A 16,721-nucleotide genomic window follows, 5' to 3' on the forward strand; every position below is an offset into this window, starting at 1 on the left:
GTGTGTGTGTGCGTGTTTTGTTTTTTCTTGTTTTTTTTTTTTTTTGTGTGCATACCATGTTATGTTTGTTTTCCATGCATGCATTCACCACCTTCCTCTATGTGTGTGTATGTACGTGTGTGTCCCATACAGGAAGACCATAACGGTTAGGATCTTAGACCGGGAGGAGTACAATAAGCAGTCCTCCTTCTACCTTCTGCTTGAAACCCCCGAATGGAGACGCAACAGGAAGGAACGGACAGGTGTGACAGCCAATCAGCACTGAGAATGCACCTTTTGAGGTTGTAGAGAATCCTAAATCAACAGGCCACGCACAAAATTTAAAAAAAAAAGCACCCGCCATTTTGTACTTTTTTTTTTTTTTTTTTCCAAAAAGTGGATCAGGTTTGAATCGAGTCAGGGCTGGCTAACATGTAACTAGTCAGTCACAGTGATTATATTATGAAGGTCATTCAGGTTACGTGTTTTGGTGTCTTAGTGTCAGACAAAACTAGCCTAGTAGAACAGCTAGTTGGCAAACTTGATGTTCTGCTTCATGCCCAGCAAAATGCACATGTATGTTTGGTGCATCATTTGGCGGAAGGGACTTGGCTTAGTGATACGAGGCAGCAGAGAGAGAGGTGGACACTTTTCCACTGAACATGTTCAAATTGCCATCTGCAGCTTTAATGACGCTACTGTGTTATTCACAGAAGAATGACCAGTACAGATTATAAATGTATCCCAATTCCATGATAAATACTAATTTTAAGCAGGTTTAGTGTGTTCACAATTTTTGATCATTTGTGCAGGCTTCAGAAAGCAAAAGAAAGTTAGTATGTGATATAGACTTGGGATTCAGTTAAGAGCGGTGCTAACAGAAACCAAAACTTCAAGGACAGAAAGATTCAATCCTGTTTAATTGTACAGACGTGCCTCAGATCTCCAAAATGAAGAGTCAGGATATTGCTGGTTAAAAGACATCATAGAGTGGGTGTGATACTTGTCTTAGTGGACTTTGCACAATTTGAATCATATTTATTTTATGCAAAGCGATAATACGATAGCCCAGACAAGAGCACTTAAAATCTGGCAAGGGAAACAGCACTTTACAGCTGGCAACGCTGCAAGACATAAAATCAAAGCATCAGCCGCTCTAATACCATATTTCTAAAGTGACAAAATGCAGAGCTTCTCCCTAATCGCTTGTGTTTTAACAGGCCTGTTGATTTGGGATTCAGGTTGAACACACACTGGAGCGATTCTGCTGCTCCCATCTGTGCTTCTCGGCTTTTCTTTCCCTTTTTTTCCCTACTTTTTCTTTCTCTGCTTCTTCTCAGAGGTCTGTACAGAAAACTCAGTGGGAATCACACCTGTCCTCTCCTTTCTTCTCCTTTTTCCTTTTCCTCTGCCCTGTTTTCTCATTTTCTAAGCAGGAGCTTTTCATGCTTTATCTGTTCTCCACTGGTGTTTGAAAATGTCACCGCTTTCTTCAAAGTGTTCACATTCTGGTGGCTTGTGGATTGTTAGCACAAAGAAATAGAGATAATACCCCAAGAGGGTGTTCACTGTGGATATGGCTATAATGTGAAAAGCATCCCACCAAATAATGCCCCTAAGTCACAGTTTTAATCTAATTTTGTCCTGTGGGTCAATAGGAAAGTAACGCCTACAGCACAGAAATGTCAGAGTTAATGCAGAATTTTAGAATAAGATATAGCATATTACCAAGGGTGATATGGGTATTATGGGTTTTTATACAATATTATCAGCACATGCATTTGTCTGGAATATTTTTAAGTGGGGTTCACTGGGGACAGTATAACATTTTCATATAAATGTTTGTCTTTTCATATAAGAAACTTATACTGTCTTATGTTCACCAGTAAGGACAAGACTATAATATTACGTTTATTTCAAGAATTCAGACTGTTGGAACCAATGCTCTGATGTTTGATTTTATCTGATAATATTTCTTGAGATTTTTTTTGTTGATTTTTTTGGTACATGGTTTTCTTTGAGATGTCAGGCATCATTGATGTTCATACATCAATAATCATTTTTTGTTGAAAATCTTTGCTGAGAGGAAATGATCCTGCCCTTGTTCCAGCATGTGCAGCGTTAGTGCCATCTCTCTAGCTTGTTTCTGATTGGAGGAATTGAGAGTTTTTTTCATTCCCCCCTGTTAAAAGAAAGCTTTCCTGACCTGAGTAAAACGAAACATTGAAGTTTTGGAGATACATGGTTCTCACAAGACTTTGATGATTTGCAAACAAAGAGCCAGAAGAAGTCTGCAGAGATAAAACGCTATTAAAATTCATACATTTATAGCCTAAATCACACTATAAAGAGAGAAAGCAGAAAATGTACATTGTCTTCAGTCTCATTTGAATCATTTCCTCTGCAGAGAGACCATTAAACCCTCCTGTTGTTCGAGCTAATGGTTGTGTTACACCATTATGTAACACATCATTGTCAAATAAATTGTCCAAATTGGTGCAATTAAGATGGCGAAGACGGTTCAAATCTGACCAGGTCTCCACTTTCTCCTTTCTTTACTGTAAACTGTGCAGCACATTTTCTTTACCCTCTCAGTAATAATGAGGTTATGATTGACCGATTTTTAAATGCTCTTAGTTTAAATGCAAAGATGCTCATGGGGGGATGTGGATGATCATTTTTTCAAGCTGCTGTATTGTGTTTTCACTGGAGTGTGTGCAGCTTTAGATGTGTGTGTGTGTGTGTGTGTGCAGCTTTAGATGTGTGTGTGTGTGTGTGTGTGTGTGTGTGTGTGTGTGTGTGTGTGTGTGTGTGTGTGTGTGTGTGTGTGTGTGTGTGCGTCCTCAGTCACATGCCACATCTGTGCATCTGTTTTCCACTTTGTTAATCCATTATCTCATCCGAGCTACTCATCTTCCTCTGTTTCTATTACCATCTAATGTAATATGGAGTTGTAAAAACACAGGCAATTTTCCACTTGTTATTTATTGCCTTTCCGACACACACAGACACACAAATAATTCTGCATTTCAGCCTTATACATATTAACTCTGAAGCAAATAGCAGTGTATGGTAAGAAAAGTTAGTACAGGGGTGGATGTAATGTATTAAAACTCTTCTTATTACTGTACTTTACATTGTAAATATATATTATCCGGTAGAAATATCCGTAAGCTGAGTGTCAGTGAAGGTTTTATTTATCATGCTAGCCTATCTTTGTTTTAATTCTGATTATGTCCGACTCATTTGTACAAAATTCCAAAAAACAGTTGATATTGCTCGTGCGTGTGTATGTTGTTCACAGAAAATATGGTTACTCTAAATAAGTGCATCTCTGTGCAAAGAAGTGAATACAAAAAAGTTATACTTTTGTCCCTGCTCGAAGTCCTTTTTGAGAAAAAAAAGCTTTTTACTAGTATTTAAGTACCAGTAGTTTTACTTGAGGCTGAGTAATATTTAATATTTAATGTAAAAGTACTTCTACCTGAGCAGAGACTTTCAGTACTTTTTCCACCGCTGATGTTTTACCTGAAATGACCCACAAACCAGACACATGTTAATGTGAGATGGAAACAGGTTACTTTGTGGTAAAGCAGCCCACCGCAGTGTTTTCAGGTTGTTATCTCAAGGGGCTTTTATGCCCTTAAACTCACTTTAGCTCCACTGGGTACACTGGTTAAAAGTCGCTCTATCTCTGTCTCTGTTTCTGACACACACACACACACACTCAGAGTGGTGCTATCAGTGTGTTAAAGGCAGCAGCGGTGTGTGTTTACCAGGCATCAGCAGTGTTTATAGTGATGAGGGGATCAAAGACGAGGGCTGGATATCACATTATCACAGTCAGGAGATCAAACACACCTCCGGGATACACAGACAGACCGGCGCACACACACACACATAAACACACACAGTTAAGGGGCTGCAGAGGGTTTGTGTGTTTTATGGTGGTTCTCTCTGTGCTAAATGAACCATGCACAGATCTTTATAGCTTTTGTCCCATGGCTGTGTGTGTCCCTGTGAGCATATATGTGTGTGTGTGTGTTCTGTGTATGGACAAAACTGATAATCAAAATAAAGAAAAAACAATGAATTATAATTAATCTTTTAATATCAGTCCATGCTGCTTGAAGGAATTAATGATATTAATATCAAATGTGTAAATATCTACAGATATTGTGACATAATAGAAAATTAATATTTTATGAAGTCATGTACTTTTTATGTCAAAAGTAAATGTGATCCAGTGTCTAGTAGAGACCTAACAAACTATACTAAAATCACTGTTTGTAATTTTTAAACACTGTAAAATGTAATGTGTGAACAGGGTTAACAACAAAACCTGTTTTAGTCAGCTTAAAAAGACCCACTTAAAAAGAATGATATCAGTTCAAGTGTACACAAGTACAAATACAAGTACAAGTGCCATCAGACCACCTTTTCAGACAGGAAACCACCATTACATATGTGAAATATTGCTTTGTCAAACTCCACTGGAAAAATCTATAATTTTACTTCACAGCAAAGCAGGAGATACTGATCTGCTGCTGACTTGATCAGTTAGTTTCAGAAGTTTGGATTCACCGAAGCCACACAATAACACGAACTAACCCACAGATTGAGGCGGTAGTGGACCAGCAGCTCTTGTGTTCTGCAAGGTAAAATTACCATTTGTGACAAGGGAGTCAAGAGAGCGATATTTGACCTGTATAACAGTGATATCCCATCAGAAAAGGCTGTCTGATGACAAGGTAAAGCAGTGAAAATACACTAAATATAGCATACACCTAAAATTATATGAATTTATTTAAGGTGGCTAAAATAGTTTTTGTTGCCGACCCTTTCCACAGTACTCCTTTCTGCTTCTCCAAACTGGGGACATGCTGACCGCCATCCACCGTAGGTAATACCGTGACCAAGTAACTCATACAAACCCACTTAACTAATTAGCTAATTAAAAAAAACTACTTAGTTGTTAATTCTTACCATTGGACAGACATATTTCATCTAATTTTGCATTTTCTAGCAGAGATTCAGAGATTCTGTGTTGTGTTTCCCTTTTTTCTATCCTTAGTTCTGTAACAGTGTTTACAAAGGCCGTGCTTTCGGTAAATTAACTCTTCTCACACAGAGATCACTACAGAGAGACTCTGGAACGAAGAATTGATTTTCTCAATGCATTTTGGCATGAGCACACATATTTCAAATGGGCTTTTAAGCATCCTGCCCCAGAGACTGCAGCTGAAAACCGACCAAAAGAGGCACGTTCACTCACTAATGTTGATTAATGTGTGAATTCTGCCTCCAAATATAAATTCCACAGAGCAGATTTAACATTGAGGGAGTGTAACTGTGAGAAGTCAGCTTTTATTATTGGAAATACAGCAAGGTCCTGTTTCATCTTCTATCAAACTGGTGCTTCATGTTTTAGTGAAGTGCCTCTGAGCCAGAGATAAAAAGTCTGATAATATTTTCCTTTTTCGGGGCGGTTGTTTCATTTTCATTGCATCTTTTTTGCTGTAAGCAACGCAGGTTGACAGGATTAATGTACTGACAAAACAAGCACCGGATCTGACATTTGCTATACTGATATGAGGATCTGCAGTTACAAAGATGGGAAGGGAAATTATGTAGTTCAGTCACTCCTCTTGTAGCTGTTTGACTTTACTGAGAGCAGGAAAGATATGAGTGAGTAACAAGGCTGTTACTGGTACTGTAGCAGCGCTGAATGGACAGTTGAGGACTTCTGCTGTTTTTGTGATAGCACGCATCTCCATTATGCATGAGTGACTTTTACAGAGTAAGCAGGTAGAAGGCTCAGTGCCTTTTTGAAAAGTACTTTGACAGCCGTTAAAAGCTTCTTCCTTGTTCAGAAAAATGTACAAAGTGTTCATGGATGACACCACCAGCATCGGCCTGATTTCAAACAATGATCAGACTTCATATTGGGAGCAAATCAACAGTCTTGCCAGTCATGTTGTCTTTAGACACTTAAGTCAGATTGCTATTCAAAGCAGTGATTTGTTTTGGTTTCAGCACAAAGACCAGGAAGTTGTGAGACACACCTGTTGGGGTGCAGTTTTCTTGTTATTTTATGAGGTAACCATAGCCTTCGGCCAGGGGCAGAGACCATCAGGCGGTACCCTGACCTTCACTGAGTGTTTCAACCCTTTAATCTTGACACTCTCCATTTGGTGGGTTGGCAGTGGCTCATCTGCTCATCTGACCCTTGCTTCCACCTTTCTTCCTCCCACTTATTCCATATCCAGCAAGAAGCTTGTTCTGTCTCCCCCATCCTGCGAGCTGCTTGTTTCTCGCTCCAGGTCCAGAGGTGACATGTCAGTTTGGCTGGGAAGCCTCTGTAGCAATCTTAACAGGGCACTGCCATCCCTTGTCCTCCTGAACTCGGAGCTGGTACTTCAAGGACTTCCTTTTATGGGCTTCTTAGCAACCATCCTTTCTCAGCAATGTCAGCTCAACCAGGATTATTTTCAAGTGTTTGATTGACCACAATACAGTGTCTGGATAGAGGATTGGATGCCCTCCTCAGAGAACTGCAGCGTCCTTCCCATGTCGACCCTCATCTCCCAGGATTTGCGCTTCAGTTTTTTGGTTGAGAAGAACCTGGCTCCCTCCTATTTTCCAATCTTGTAAACAGCAGCCCTCGTCCAACGTCAGTTTGCTGCAGACTGGCTCCCTCTTACATAAAGATGATGGTTTTCCTTCTTCTTGCACCTTGCCAGCTCCAGTCTCTATGTGTGCAGGTGTGATATGGAAGGAAGGGTGTCAAGAATGGCAAGAAGAAGGAAATGTGAAAGGGCTGCAGCATCCCTAGCTCTTCCCATGAGATCTTGCACTTGGACACCTGAGACACTAGTTCAACTGCCTTTGCTTTCAGCCTCTCTTCCTCATGGGTCCAAACCTCTGCCTGGATCATGTCTCACCTGATCCTTGCACTTCCATTTCCCTAATGCTGGAAGTGTGCTGACCTTGTATTTGATGCAGGGGTTGCCTGCATGATGTCTCTTAGCTTAAAAGAACTGTCTGCCTGCTGTAAGGCTGTGTTAGCTGCCTCCTACTTGCACCCTGATCGGATGTAGACACCCATTGAAAGTAGTCCCTGTTTGTTCAGAGCATCTGTATCCATATTGCATCCTTTTTAAAGTAAATTGTGCCATTTTATCACACAAATCTGCTCCCATACAAATAGTTAATGAAGGATGTAGAGCGTAGGATGCCATAGAGCTGCTACAGGTTCTCATTTGTTCTGGAGAGAATAAAAAGGCATGTGATTTCCTTTTCCATTAACCTATTTCATCCATCACTATTTCTGGCAGAGCTTTTCTTCATGTCCTAGAATGCTTTTCAACAACCTCCAGAGAGCAGGTGTGGACTTGCATCCAGCTTTTGTTTGTTTGCACAGGTGGTGTTAGATATTTAATATTAGCAGGTTGAGGCAGATATCCAGTCATCTAACTGCGTTGAGAACATGTAGGGTGGATTTTTCTTCTTTAAAGGAAGAAAATCTCCTCCTTGATCACATCTTTCATGTTTTGTTTTTTTTGCTGGAGGTAAAAGCTGATTCACTGGAGGCTTTAGCGGTTTCCAGATGACCCTGTGATATTGCAGGTTTTTTTGATTCGGCCCAGAGGAGCCTCAGGACAGCGGGAGGCAGAGGAGAGTTCACTGCAGCCTCTGAACCTCCGTCAGTCATCCGGGTGGGAGACAGCACAGCGTGAGGAAGGAACAGTGCTGAGAGGGAAACCAGCTGAAAACACACTTGCCCTGCAGAGGGTTATAACCTCATGTCCTAATGCGCACACACACACACACACACACAATCAAACGTGCACATACCCAAGATACACTCATAGAGAAACATACTTTGCAACATGTCATCATACAGATGCATTTTGTGCCTGTGTGTGAATATATGTCAAAGATTTTGACTGGCAGCAATGTCCTCTCCTCTCACCCCCCCTTTTTCCTCATGTCCTTGTGTGTGAGCCTGTGTGTGGTTATGCAGTAGTACATGATATAATTATTATCCCATGGTATTAAGACCGTAAACTGTGCCAAAACAACATTAATTAATGGGAGACATGATACTTTGTTTGTCATGCTAGTGGATATTTGCATGTGTGTTCAAGGTCTCTCCATGTTTAGTTTAATCATTACAGTGTACGTTAGAGCTCTGTAATGTAAACCCATTGAACCCTCTGTTATGATGTTTACAAGAGTAAACAACATGAGTAATTCATTCTAATGAGGTGGTGGAACAGTATCATTAAGTCTGTCATCACAGTGCAAATCACCAAACAATGTAAATTCATTTATTTATTACAGTAATACGTAGACGTAAGTAATACTTACATTAGCAATGACTGATGATCATTGGAAATTAATGTACTTGTTTGGTTTGTTTTATCAGTTTTATTCATTATCATTACAGTAATTATGACAGAGCGATGACTGCACAGAAGATTATATTGATTAGATTGTGGTTTTATAAACTCATAGATCAACATCATCATCATCATTTTCCCCTCTATCTCAGACAACTTCTGTTTTTTTCTGCTCATCCGTCTCCTGTAAAACATTATACTTGCTCTTCTCCTTCTTTTTACCACCTTTTAGTTCCTCTTCTTCCACTCTTCTGCCCTCTGTTCCTCGTCATCCTCTCACATCTTTCTCACCTGTCTTTGGTTGTATTACATCTGAATACTATGTGCTACTAACTTGTTTTTAGGGATAGATTTTGCTTCCATAGCATGAGTTACTGCTTACAGGGTTAGATTCAGGCATTTGTCAGACACTGGTTAAACTTAAAAAACTTTTTTGATTTGTGTTCGTTGTTGTTCTTGTATTTTGTGCTCATTCTTTTCTGTGCTCAAACTTTTTAGCAAACAAAGGTTGTCTGATTGCGAGGTAAAGCAATGAAAAAAACATCTTAATATAAGGAACACTTAAACTGATATTGATGTTTTTAGGTGGAGTCAATTTTTGCAATTGGTGGCGCTAGACGCTGATCCTCCTGATCACATATGTTTACTGAATATTGGATGAAAACGATCAGAAGAGACCTAATTTCCATAACTTTCCAAAAACAATCCAACACTGACACGCTTCATGCAGTGGAGAAAAAAAAGGGGGGGCCAGGGGTTGAACTTCTCTTTGTACTGTCTTCCAGGAGAGACTGTTTGACTTTAAACATGAAGTTAAATTATAGTTAAATCGTAACTTTTTCTTTGATCCCCTGAAATTATGAGTTTTCTTAACTTTTTCATTTTTGCAGCGTGGCGCTCATCTGGCAAACAAACAAATGCAGTGATACATTTTTGATGAAATATTGAGTTGTTTTTTTGTCAGTTTAGTTCGTCCGTGCATTTGTCTGGATGGAAGATGGGTCGATATGTGCTGACACGAGGCTATGTGTGCTGCGTGCATGTGGGCTTTCACACCTTGTCATGGTTTGATAGAGTCCCTAGTTCCACAGAAGTGATGGAAGACGACAGGGAGACAGGGAGAAGAGGGGAGAGGAGGGGAGAGGATGAAGGACTGGAGAAGCGACTCCACACGTAGGTGGAGGAAAAAGGGTAAAGAGACGAGAGGAGAGGATTTTTGCACCCTGTCATGTTTGATCGATTCAGGTTCCATCAGAGGAGGCACAGAAGACGAGGCAAGAGTAAAGAGGGAGGGGAGGTATCTTTGCAAACTGTCAAAGTGTAAAGACAAAAGGAGGAGAAGAGGGGAGAAACTTCTGCACTGTGTCAAGGAGGAGATCAGCAGATGGAGGGAGACACTAGACAACAGGGAGACGGGAGAAGACGCGGTCTTTGACGGGATTAAAGAGTACAGCAGGGAACATGGCAGGGAGGAGAGAGGAGTTGCTACACTGTCACATTTTGGGAAAGTCCCACAGGAGGAGACAGAATAGGAGAAAAAAGGAGTGAAACTTTTTGACTAGCCTTTCTGTCCACAGGGGAGGAAAGGAGAGGAAGAGAAGATGAAATGAAAAGGAGGAGTTGGGAGAGAAAGAGAAGAGGGAGGAGAAGAGAGGAGAGGTCAAACAGGTGTGAGCAGAAGATGAGGGAAGGAATATATCTGATGAGAATGGGGAGCGTAGGTAAGGAGAAGAAAGGCAAGAAGAGGGAAAAAAACATAGGAGGAGAAAGTAGGAGGTAGATGATGAGGAGGAAGATGATAGGAAAATTAAGTGGGAGGTAGGGATGAGGATGAAGAAAAGAAGAAGCACATCTGAGAAGGAAGTAACCCTGTCTCCCAGAAATTATACCAATAATAGACGTGGGTGTTTTTTGCAGTGCATGCATTATCAAATCCCAAATTCAGACAGGAGAAACAAAAACAAGTGGGAGAAAGGAGTGACAAAGCAATCACCAGTGATTTAGGGGTTTGAAGACAAGATTTGCGCTCATCAGGATGAGGACCAGGATGTGCAAACAAAACACAAAAATGTTCATTGAGGCGGGATGGACTAGGAACCTGATGTAAAACAGTTAAACACAGAGTAAGTTCTGGTGCTACGGGTCTCTCACATTCAAGGAAGTAACCAAAGGTGTAATTTGCTGATGTCAAGAAGTAGCGTGGGGTCATGGGAGTTGTTGTCTCCATTGTTAAAAACCATTGCAGATGAAAATCAATCTAACGTGAAGTTTTATTCACATTATTTTAGTCTGTTCAATCTTCCTCATTCTCTGATGTTCCTTGTGTTGACAGCTGACCAAATGAAACGCACCAGTGCACTGAATAAAACTGATGATTGACTTTCTGAAGTTTGAACTTTGCTGGAAATGTTTGGGGTAATGTAAGTACACAACTTGACAAAATATATAACATACGTCTAGTCAATTTTAAACGTTTCATTGCAGAAATATTACATTATACCTTTGTTAATCATCTTTAACGGGGTGATGGCCAGCGAAGTTGATTCCGCAAAGTGCTCTTAACTTTAAAAGGAGCTAGTGACACTACTAATGAGAAGGAGACGCTACCAGTTTTCCCCGCATGAGCTCATTTGTTCCCAGTGAAAATACCAAGGCGGCGGTATTAATTTGACAGTTATATTGTCAAGCTTGCTAACAGAATAAGTAATGTGCTCTCTGTTGGTTTGCTCTGGCAGTTCGCCGAAGCTCATTTGAATTGAAACTATATCAGGAAAGAGGGAAAGGAGGAATTAGAGAGAAAGGAGGAATACAAATTGGACGTTTTAATACCGAGGAGCAGTGACAAAGAGGATGAGATGACAGAAGGTAGATCAAAAGGAAAATAAAGATTACGAAAGAAGGAGAAGGGGTTAGAAACAGTTATGTAACAAAGAGACGGATATTCTGGGATAGGGTAGAGGTAGATTATGTCCTTCTCATATCATTTGTCCGCTATTTAAAGATACAGTATACACAGATATTGGACTGTATATGTTCTCTGGCTGTACAACACACTCTGTTGTGTTTAATTGAGCTGCAAAGGAGCCGAGAGAAGGACACCAGAGGGGGAAAAATCAAAATGATAAATGGTACAGACGGCAGCTTTGACAGGAAGCAGCATCTTACCCTGCAACATTCAACCTCTGTCAGGTCCAACACACACACACACACACACACACCCAGAGCAAGTGTAGCTAACAAGGATACTGCGCGGTCATGTTCGTCCCACATGAGGTTTAGTGTAGGTTGTTAATTGAGTTCATTAAATCACCATTACATGGTGTGTAATGGTGTGTGTTTGTGCATGTGCGTGTGTGTGTAAATTTAATTCATTGTGGATTCTAGTTAGCTAAAGGGGAACCATGAAGGACATGTGAGGTATGACTGAAGGGCTTCCATTGTTGAAACCTGTGTGTAATATATGAAACAAACAACAGGTACAATATAAAGGCTCTCGATTAGTTTTTGATTGTAACTGCGATTTAAGTGGGCCTTATTATTAGCATGATTACTTCCTGTCTAAAGTCTTACAGCTGATTACTCTCTGTCGGATCCGGTGGTGTCTTTAAATGCTCTGTCAGCCAAGTCATTATGAATCAGTGTCAGCGCAGGGAATTCAAACAGTTATTTAAATTGATCATCATTGAAAGAAAAGATCAATCATTAGGCACAGAGCTGTGGTGGCTTGACTGTAACATGCATGTAGTGGCAGAGAAATGCTGGTTTGACATCAAACTTTGAAGAAAATGAAATGAAAATGGAAAATAGTTATGCTGTGCATCAGCATGTTGCCTCTCTAGGTGAAACTGCACTATCTCGTGGACAGTGTAAGTGAATAAAAATAAATAAAAGAAAAATTATCAATTGACTGTGCACATACCCACTGTACGCTTCAGAAGAGAGAGACAAATTAAATTATGTTCAAGACATTGCCAGTCTGTTGCTGATTTGAATTAAAGTCCACTGTTTAAGCCTCTTGTTTTTGTACATATTACCATATGCATGGTATAAAATGCATCAGCTCTGTTTTGAACTTTAGAGTTTAGAGTTGGATGTGCAGTTTTTTTGTTTTACAGTACTATAATACTCACATACTAACATTTGTCTATGCCAGAACATTTCTAAGCACACACTGTGCTGACTGGACTCTCAAGTAATTAAAAAAATATATATTTAAGCCATTATGCTATTAATTTTTTTTTTTATTTTCTTACAAAATTAATGTTACTTTAATCATCCTCTAAATCTTAAAACACACGGGAAATACATAATGACAACTAGATATTTAACTAAAAGTTCTCAGACTCCAAGGAGGCAGTTCACTGAGGAGTGATGGTTCAAATTTGTAAATGCAGAATGTAGCCCTGGTGGGCAGGAAATATTAATATTAACTTTAACTTGTTTTGATGCTATTGTCTAGTGGCACTGTCATTGTGCATGTGACACCTGTAACAGGTCACAAAATTTCGGAGGGCAACAAAACAGTCAATTGTCATTTTAATAAAGACTTCAGGCAATAATTGACCTTTTCCATCATTCTGTGAGCCACAGAGATCTGATTTTATGTTTCACATAGCAAGAGTCTCTGAAGAGAAAGAGTGAAAGGAAATTGTGTTTTGCTTTAAATGTGAGGTTACAGCAATAGTAAATGTTCGATTCACATTAGCAGTAACTTCATACATCAGCAGCTTCCCCAGTTCATAATTCAAATGCAATACTTTCGTCAGTGGGCATTTTGCTTTGGGAGACCAGATGTGGTTCATGAGCTGCAAGTTTATGATCGCTGCCCTCGACCATATGGATGAATTTAATATGATGATGTAGAATTACTGAAAATGAAGAAATTGTGTGGAAACAAATTATCCATTAACACAGATGGAGAACTACCAGCTCTCAGTGTGTGGGGGTGTCTGTATCCTGACCTTGCTGTGTTCGCGGTGTTTCGCATACTTTACTTTTCTCTCTTGGGTACAGACATTTTCTTGAAAGTGAGAACATCTGATTTGCACATTTAATATATGTATACTGTAGCAGCAGAAAAAACATGCATTGGACTGATTTCTGAACCTCCTCTTGCATTCACCTCTCCTGTTTCATGGAGGAGCAGGAAGGCACAACACCAAACTGTTCCTCTTGCTCATGATGGAGTCATGATGAAAATGCTCCTGGCAGAAATCTGCATGCATGTGTGTGTGAATGAGCTATAAGCTCTGCACTGTAACTCAAGTGAGGGGAACAAATGACCTGTGAGCTGATGGCAGACCCACAATGCACTGCACTATAATGGAAAGCAATTGCAGGGATAACCGTTCCCCTGTGGAATATTTGATCATGGCCTTTCTCTCTCTTTCGCTTTCTCTGTATTTCTCTCCCTCCTCCCCTCTCCCTCACTTTGATCCCAGCAGTGAGTTACATCTCTACACTGAATCTCAATTACTGACACACACCATAAAGAACAGGGGGAAAGGAGAAAGGGAAGAAAGGCAGGTTGTGCCAGAGAAAACAGAGAGACAGGAATAATGAGACGATAGAGGACCTGGAAGTATATTTTCATTTTGTAATGCCACTATAACTAATTATATAGGTTGAACCCACAGATTCAGACATTTATTTCACAAAGAGAAGGGTGTTAGAGGTGGAAATGATTGCTGATTTGAATTATTTCTTTCAGTTTAGTTCAAAGATTCACTGTCTTTTGACCAGGAAGAAACAAAGTGTGTTATCACTTCTGAGGTAACAACAGTGTTTGACTCAAAATCAGGTATCTTAGATGCTAATGATTTGATTTTTTTGTATTTATTTCAGCACTGTACTCTGGAGTTTTAAAGAATTTCACGGGCCAGATGGATGCAGTCATCACACATTAAAATGTATAATTCCCACACTGTTGGGTGCATGACAACTGATACAAATTAACAATTATTTTCCCAGTAGGGCTGCTGTAAGTGTTCACATTTTAATAAGAAATGTCTCAGGTGCCACAACTTTGACGTGAACATGAAGTGATGACAAATTATTTTGAGTGTCACAGTGAGTTCTTGCTAATTCAAAGTGTAGCTTCACCCCCAGGTCTGCACCTAACCTCACCCACTGTATAATTTTGAAAAATGTAAAAAAAAAAAAAAAGTGATAAGGGGCACAAGAGGGGTCAAGATGGGGGTCCACAGGATAACTACAGCGGGTGGCGTGGCCTCATAGCTGAACAGAACTGATCAGTATAGCATAAACAGATATAGCTGGTATTCAGAGCTAACCAGTCACAAGCAGCTGCTTTCAAACTCTCTGTGTCTGCGCTGAAAGGAAGAGAGTCCGCTGGAGCTGTGACAGTCACTATAAAGCACCATTGTCACAGTTTCTATATGGAGGGCTACCTGTGTTGTAGCTGAGCTAACTGTTAATGGCTAACAAAGGCTGAGAGAGTCTCTGGTTTGTGTGTGTGCGCGTGTCATCTGCAGGGGAGTGTCAGTACATTGCTGTAACCACCACGGTGAAGTTAGTTTTAAGTTGAATATTCAAGAAAACACTGCTGGATCTGTCTGTCGAACATACAACTTAAAACTAACTTCACCACGGTGCCGTACACTTAATGTTTATCATGAGACCATCGGTTGAGAGAAAGAACGCAGTCCAATGGTGCTTCTTCAGCAGGAAAACGCATCATCACACTAATATGTAAAGAATTGAATCTTAAGTAAAAGCAGCATTACTAAATACCCATATCTGTGTTTTTTTAACTGAAAACAGTGGTTTTTAGGGGTTGAGGTAATCTTTAATTGGAGTTAATTACAGTTAATGTATAGTTTCACTTTCTGTCTAATTATTCCCCAATACCTGCAATATTTCTTAAACTTGACTGGCCTGTTTTCTATGCTTTTAACTGTCTAGTTATTTTACTGTTTATGCTAATGTATAATACTAAGGACTCCTTTGAAAGCAGTATTTCATACTAAGTGTATTATCATGGTGACATTAAATGAAGTAAAATTCTGTTTGCAAGGCTTTGCTGTGGTCCTGTTCTAACACTGCTGTTGGTCACTGTCTTGTGTCTGCAGAGGAGCAGCAAAAGGACGAGGAGGAGGAAGAAGAGCCCCTGACGGGGAAAGATGAAGAGGAACGGCGCATTGCCGAGATGGGCCGTCCCATGCTGGGAGACCATGTCAAACTGGAGGTCATCATAGAGGAATCATACGAGTTCAAGGTGAGGCAGGGAAGCGTGTTTGTGGTCAGATGAAAGAGAGTTAAAGGTCTGAGAGAGATGGCAGGAGCACATGTTACAATGCAGAGTCTAATTCATGGTTTGTTTCTGGGTATTGCTCATGACATTTGCGTTTGCACAAAATCTGTATTTCAGTGGCTTTTGGTAAATTTACTCTATCTATACAAACCACTTATAAAGCCAAAAAAAAGTCCTGTATTAGGACACTGGCTCCAGTTTCTTTTTTAATGTAGATATTTGTTTGTCATTTCTGTCATATCATGGTCTGCAGGGTGTCCATTCCTGATAATGGACACCTGCTAAGTAATTCAAGTCAAACTGTTCATCTAAATTAATGTGCAGCCTGTATCTAAGATGAGTAACCATAGCAACAAGGACAATGTCAGAACCAATTTACTGCAACACGTTAACAAGCTGCCCTTACACCTGTTCACAACACCGAGTGCCTCATACTCTGAACACATTAGTTTATCTTTTTAAAAATGAAATCACACCACAATATACATTTTGTAAATGTATTTATATATTTATCAATATGTATGCCATTGCATGTAGTAAACCATAATAATTGCATATGTTCACAGCAGTATTTTTCTGCAGGATAATAACCATCAGTGAGCCAATTCACACTTTAGATTAATCTAGAATTACACAGAAACAGTTAAATGTGTTTTATACACATATTTGTTATTTTAACATTAATTAGAACAAATTTCCACCTGGAACCATCACAAAAAAATCAGCCTGTGGGAAAAGGCTGGAAACCTTCATTGCTACTTTTAATAACTAAGGATACTTTGCTTCGAAATTTGAGAGCTTCAGCACAAAAATTCAGTGAGCTGAGCAAAATGTGTTACAACTATCCCTGGTCTCCCCTACTTAATGTTGGGACATTGGAAATTGAGTTTTATTGGCAGAGAAAATGATAGTTGCTAAGCAAGATGCATCTCCAACTGTGCAAAAAAACTAAACAACACTAACAGTGGCAATTTCAGTGTGGTCAAAAACCAGCAGCATTGTATTTTTGTATTCAACAGAAGGTCAAGGTGTTACCTAGTGAAACCCTCAGGTGTTACCAGGGA

General features: G+C 39.8%; 1 protein-coding gene across 1 annotated transcript in view; it reads left to right on the forward strand.

Moving 5' to 3' along the window:
• Nucleotides 1-16,721, forward strand: part of slc8a1b (solute carrier family 8 member 1b) — a 181,767-nt gene that overhangs the window by 133,697 nt on the left and 31,349 nt on the right. Inside the window, exon 6 of the mRNA XM_084735365.1 lies at nucleotides 15,476-15,621. Within this exon, the coding sequence (XP_084591491.1) occupies nucleotides 15,476-15,621 (146 nt within the window). The remainder of the gene's footprint in view (nucleotides 1-15,475; nucleotides 15,622-16,721) is intronic.

This window comes from Lutjanus erythropterus, chromosome 14 (genome assembly GCF_056507025.1).
Source record: "Lutjanus erythropterus isolate fLutEry1 chromosome 14, fLutEry1.hap2, whole genome shotgun sequence".
NCBI lineage: Eukaryota > Metazoa > Chordata > Actinopteri > Lutjaniformes > Lutjanidae > Lutjanus > Lutjanus erythropterus.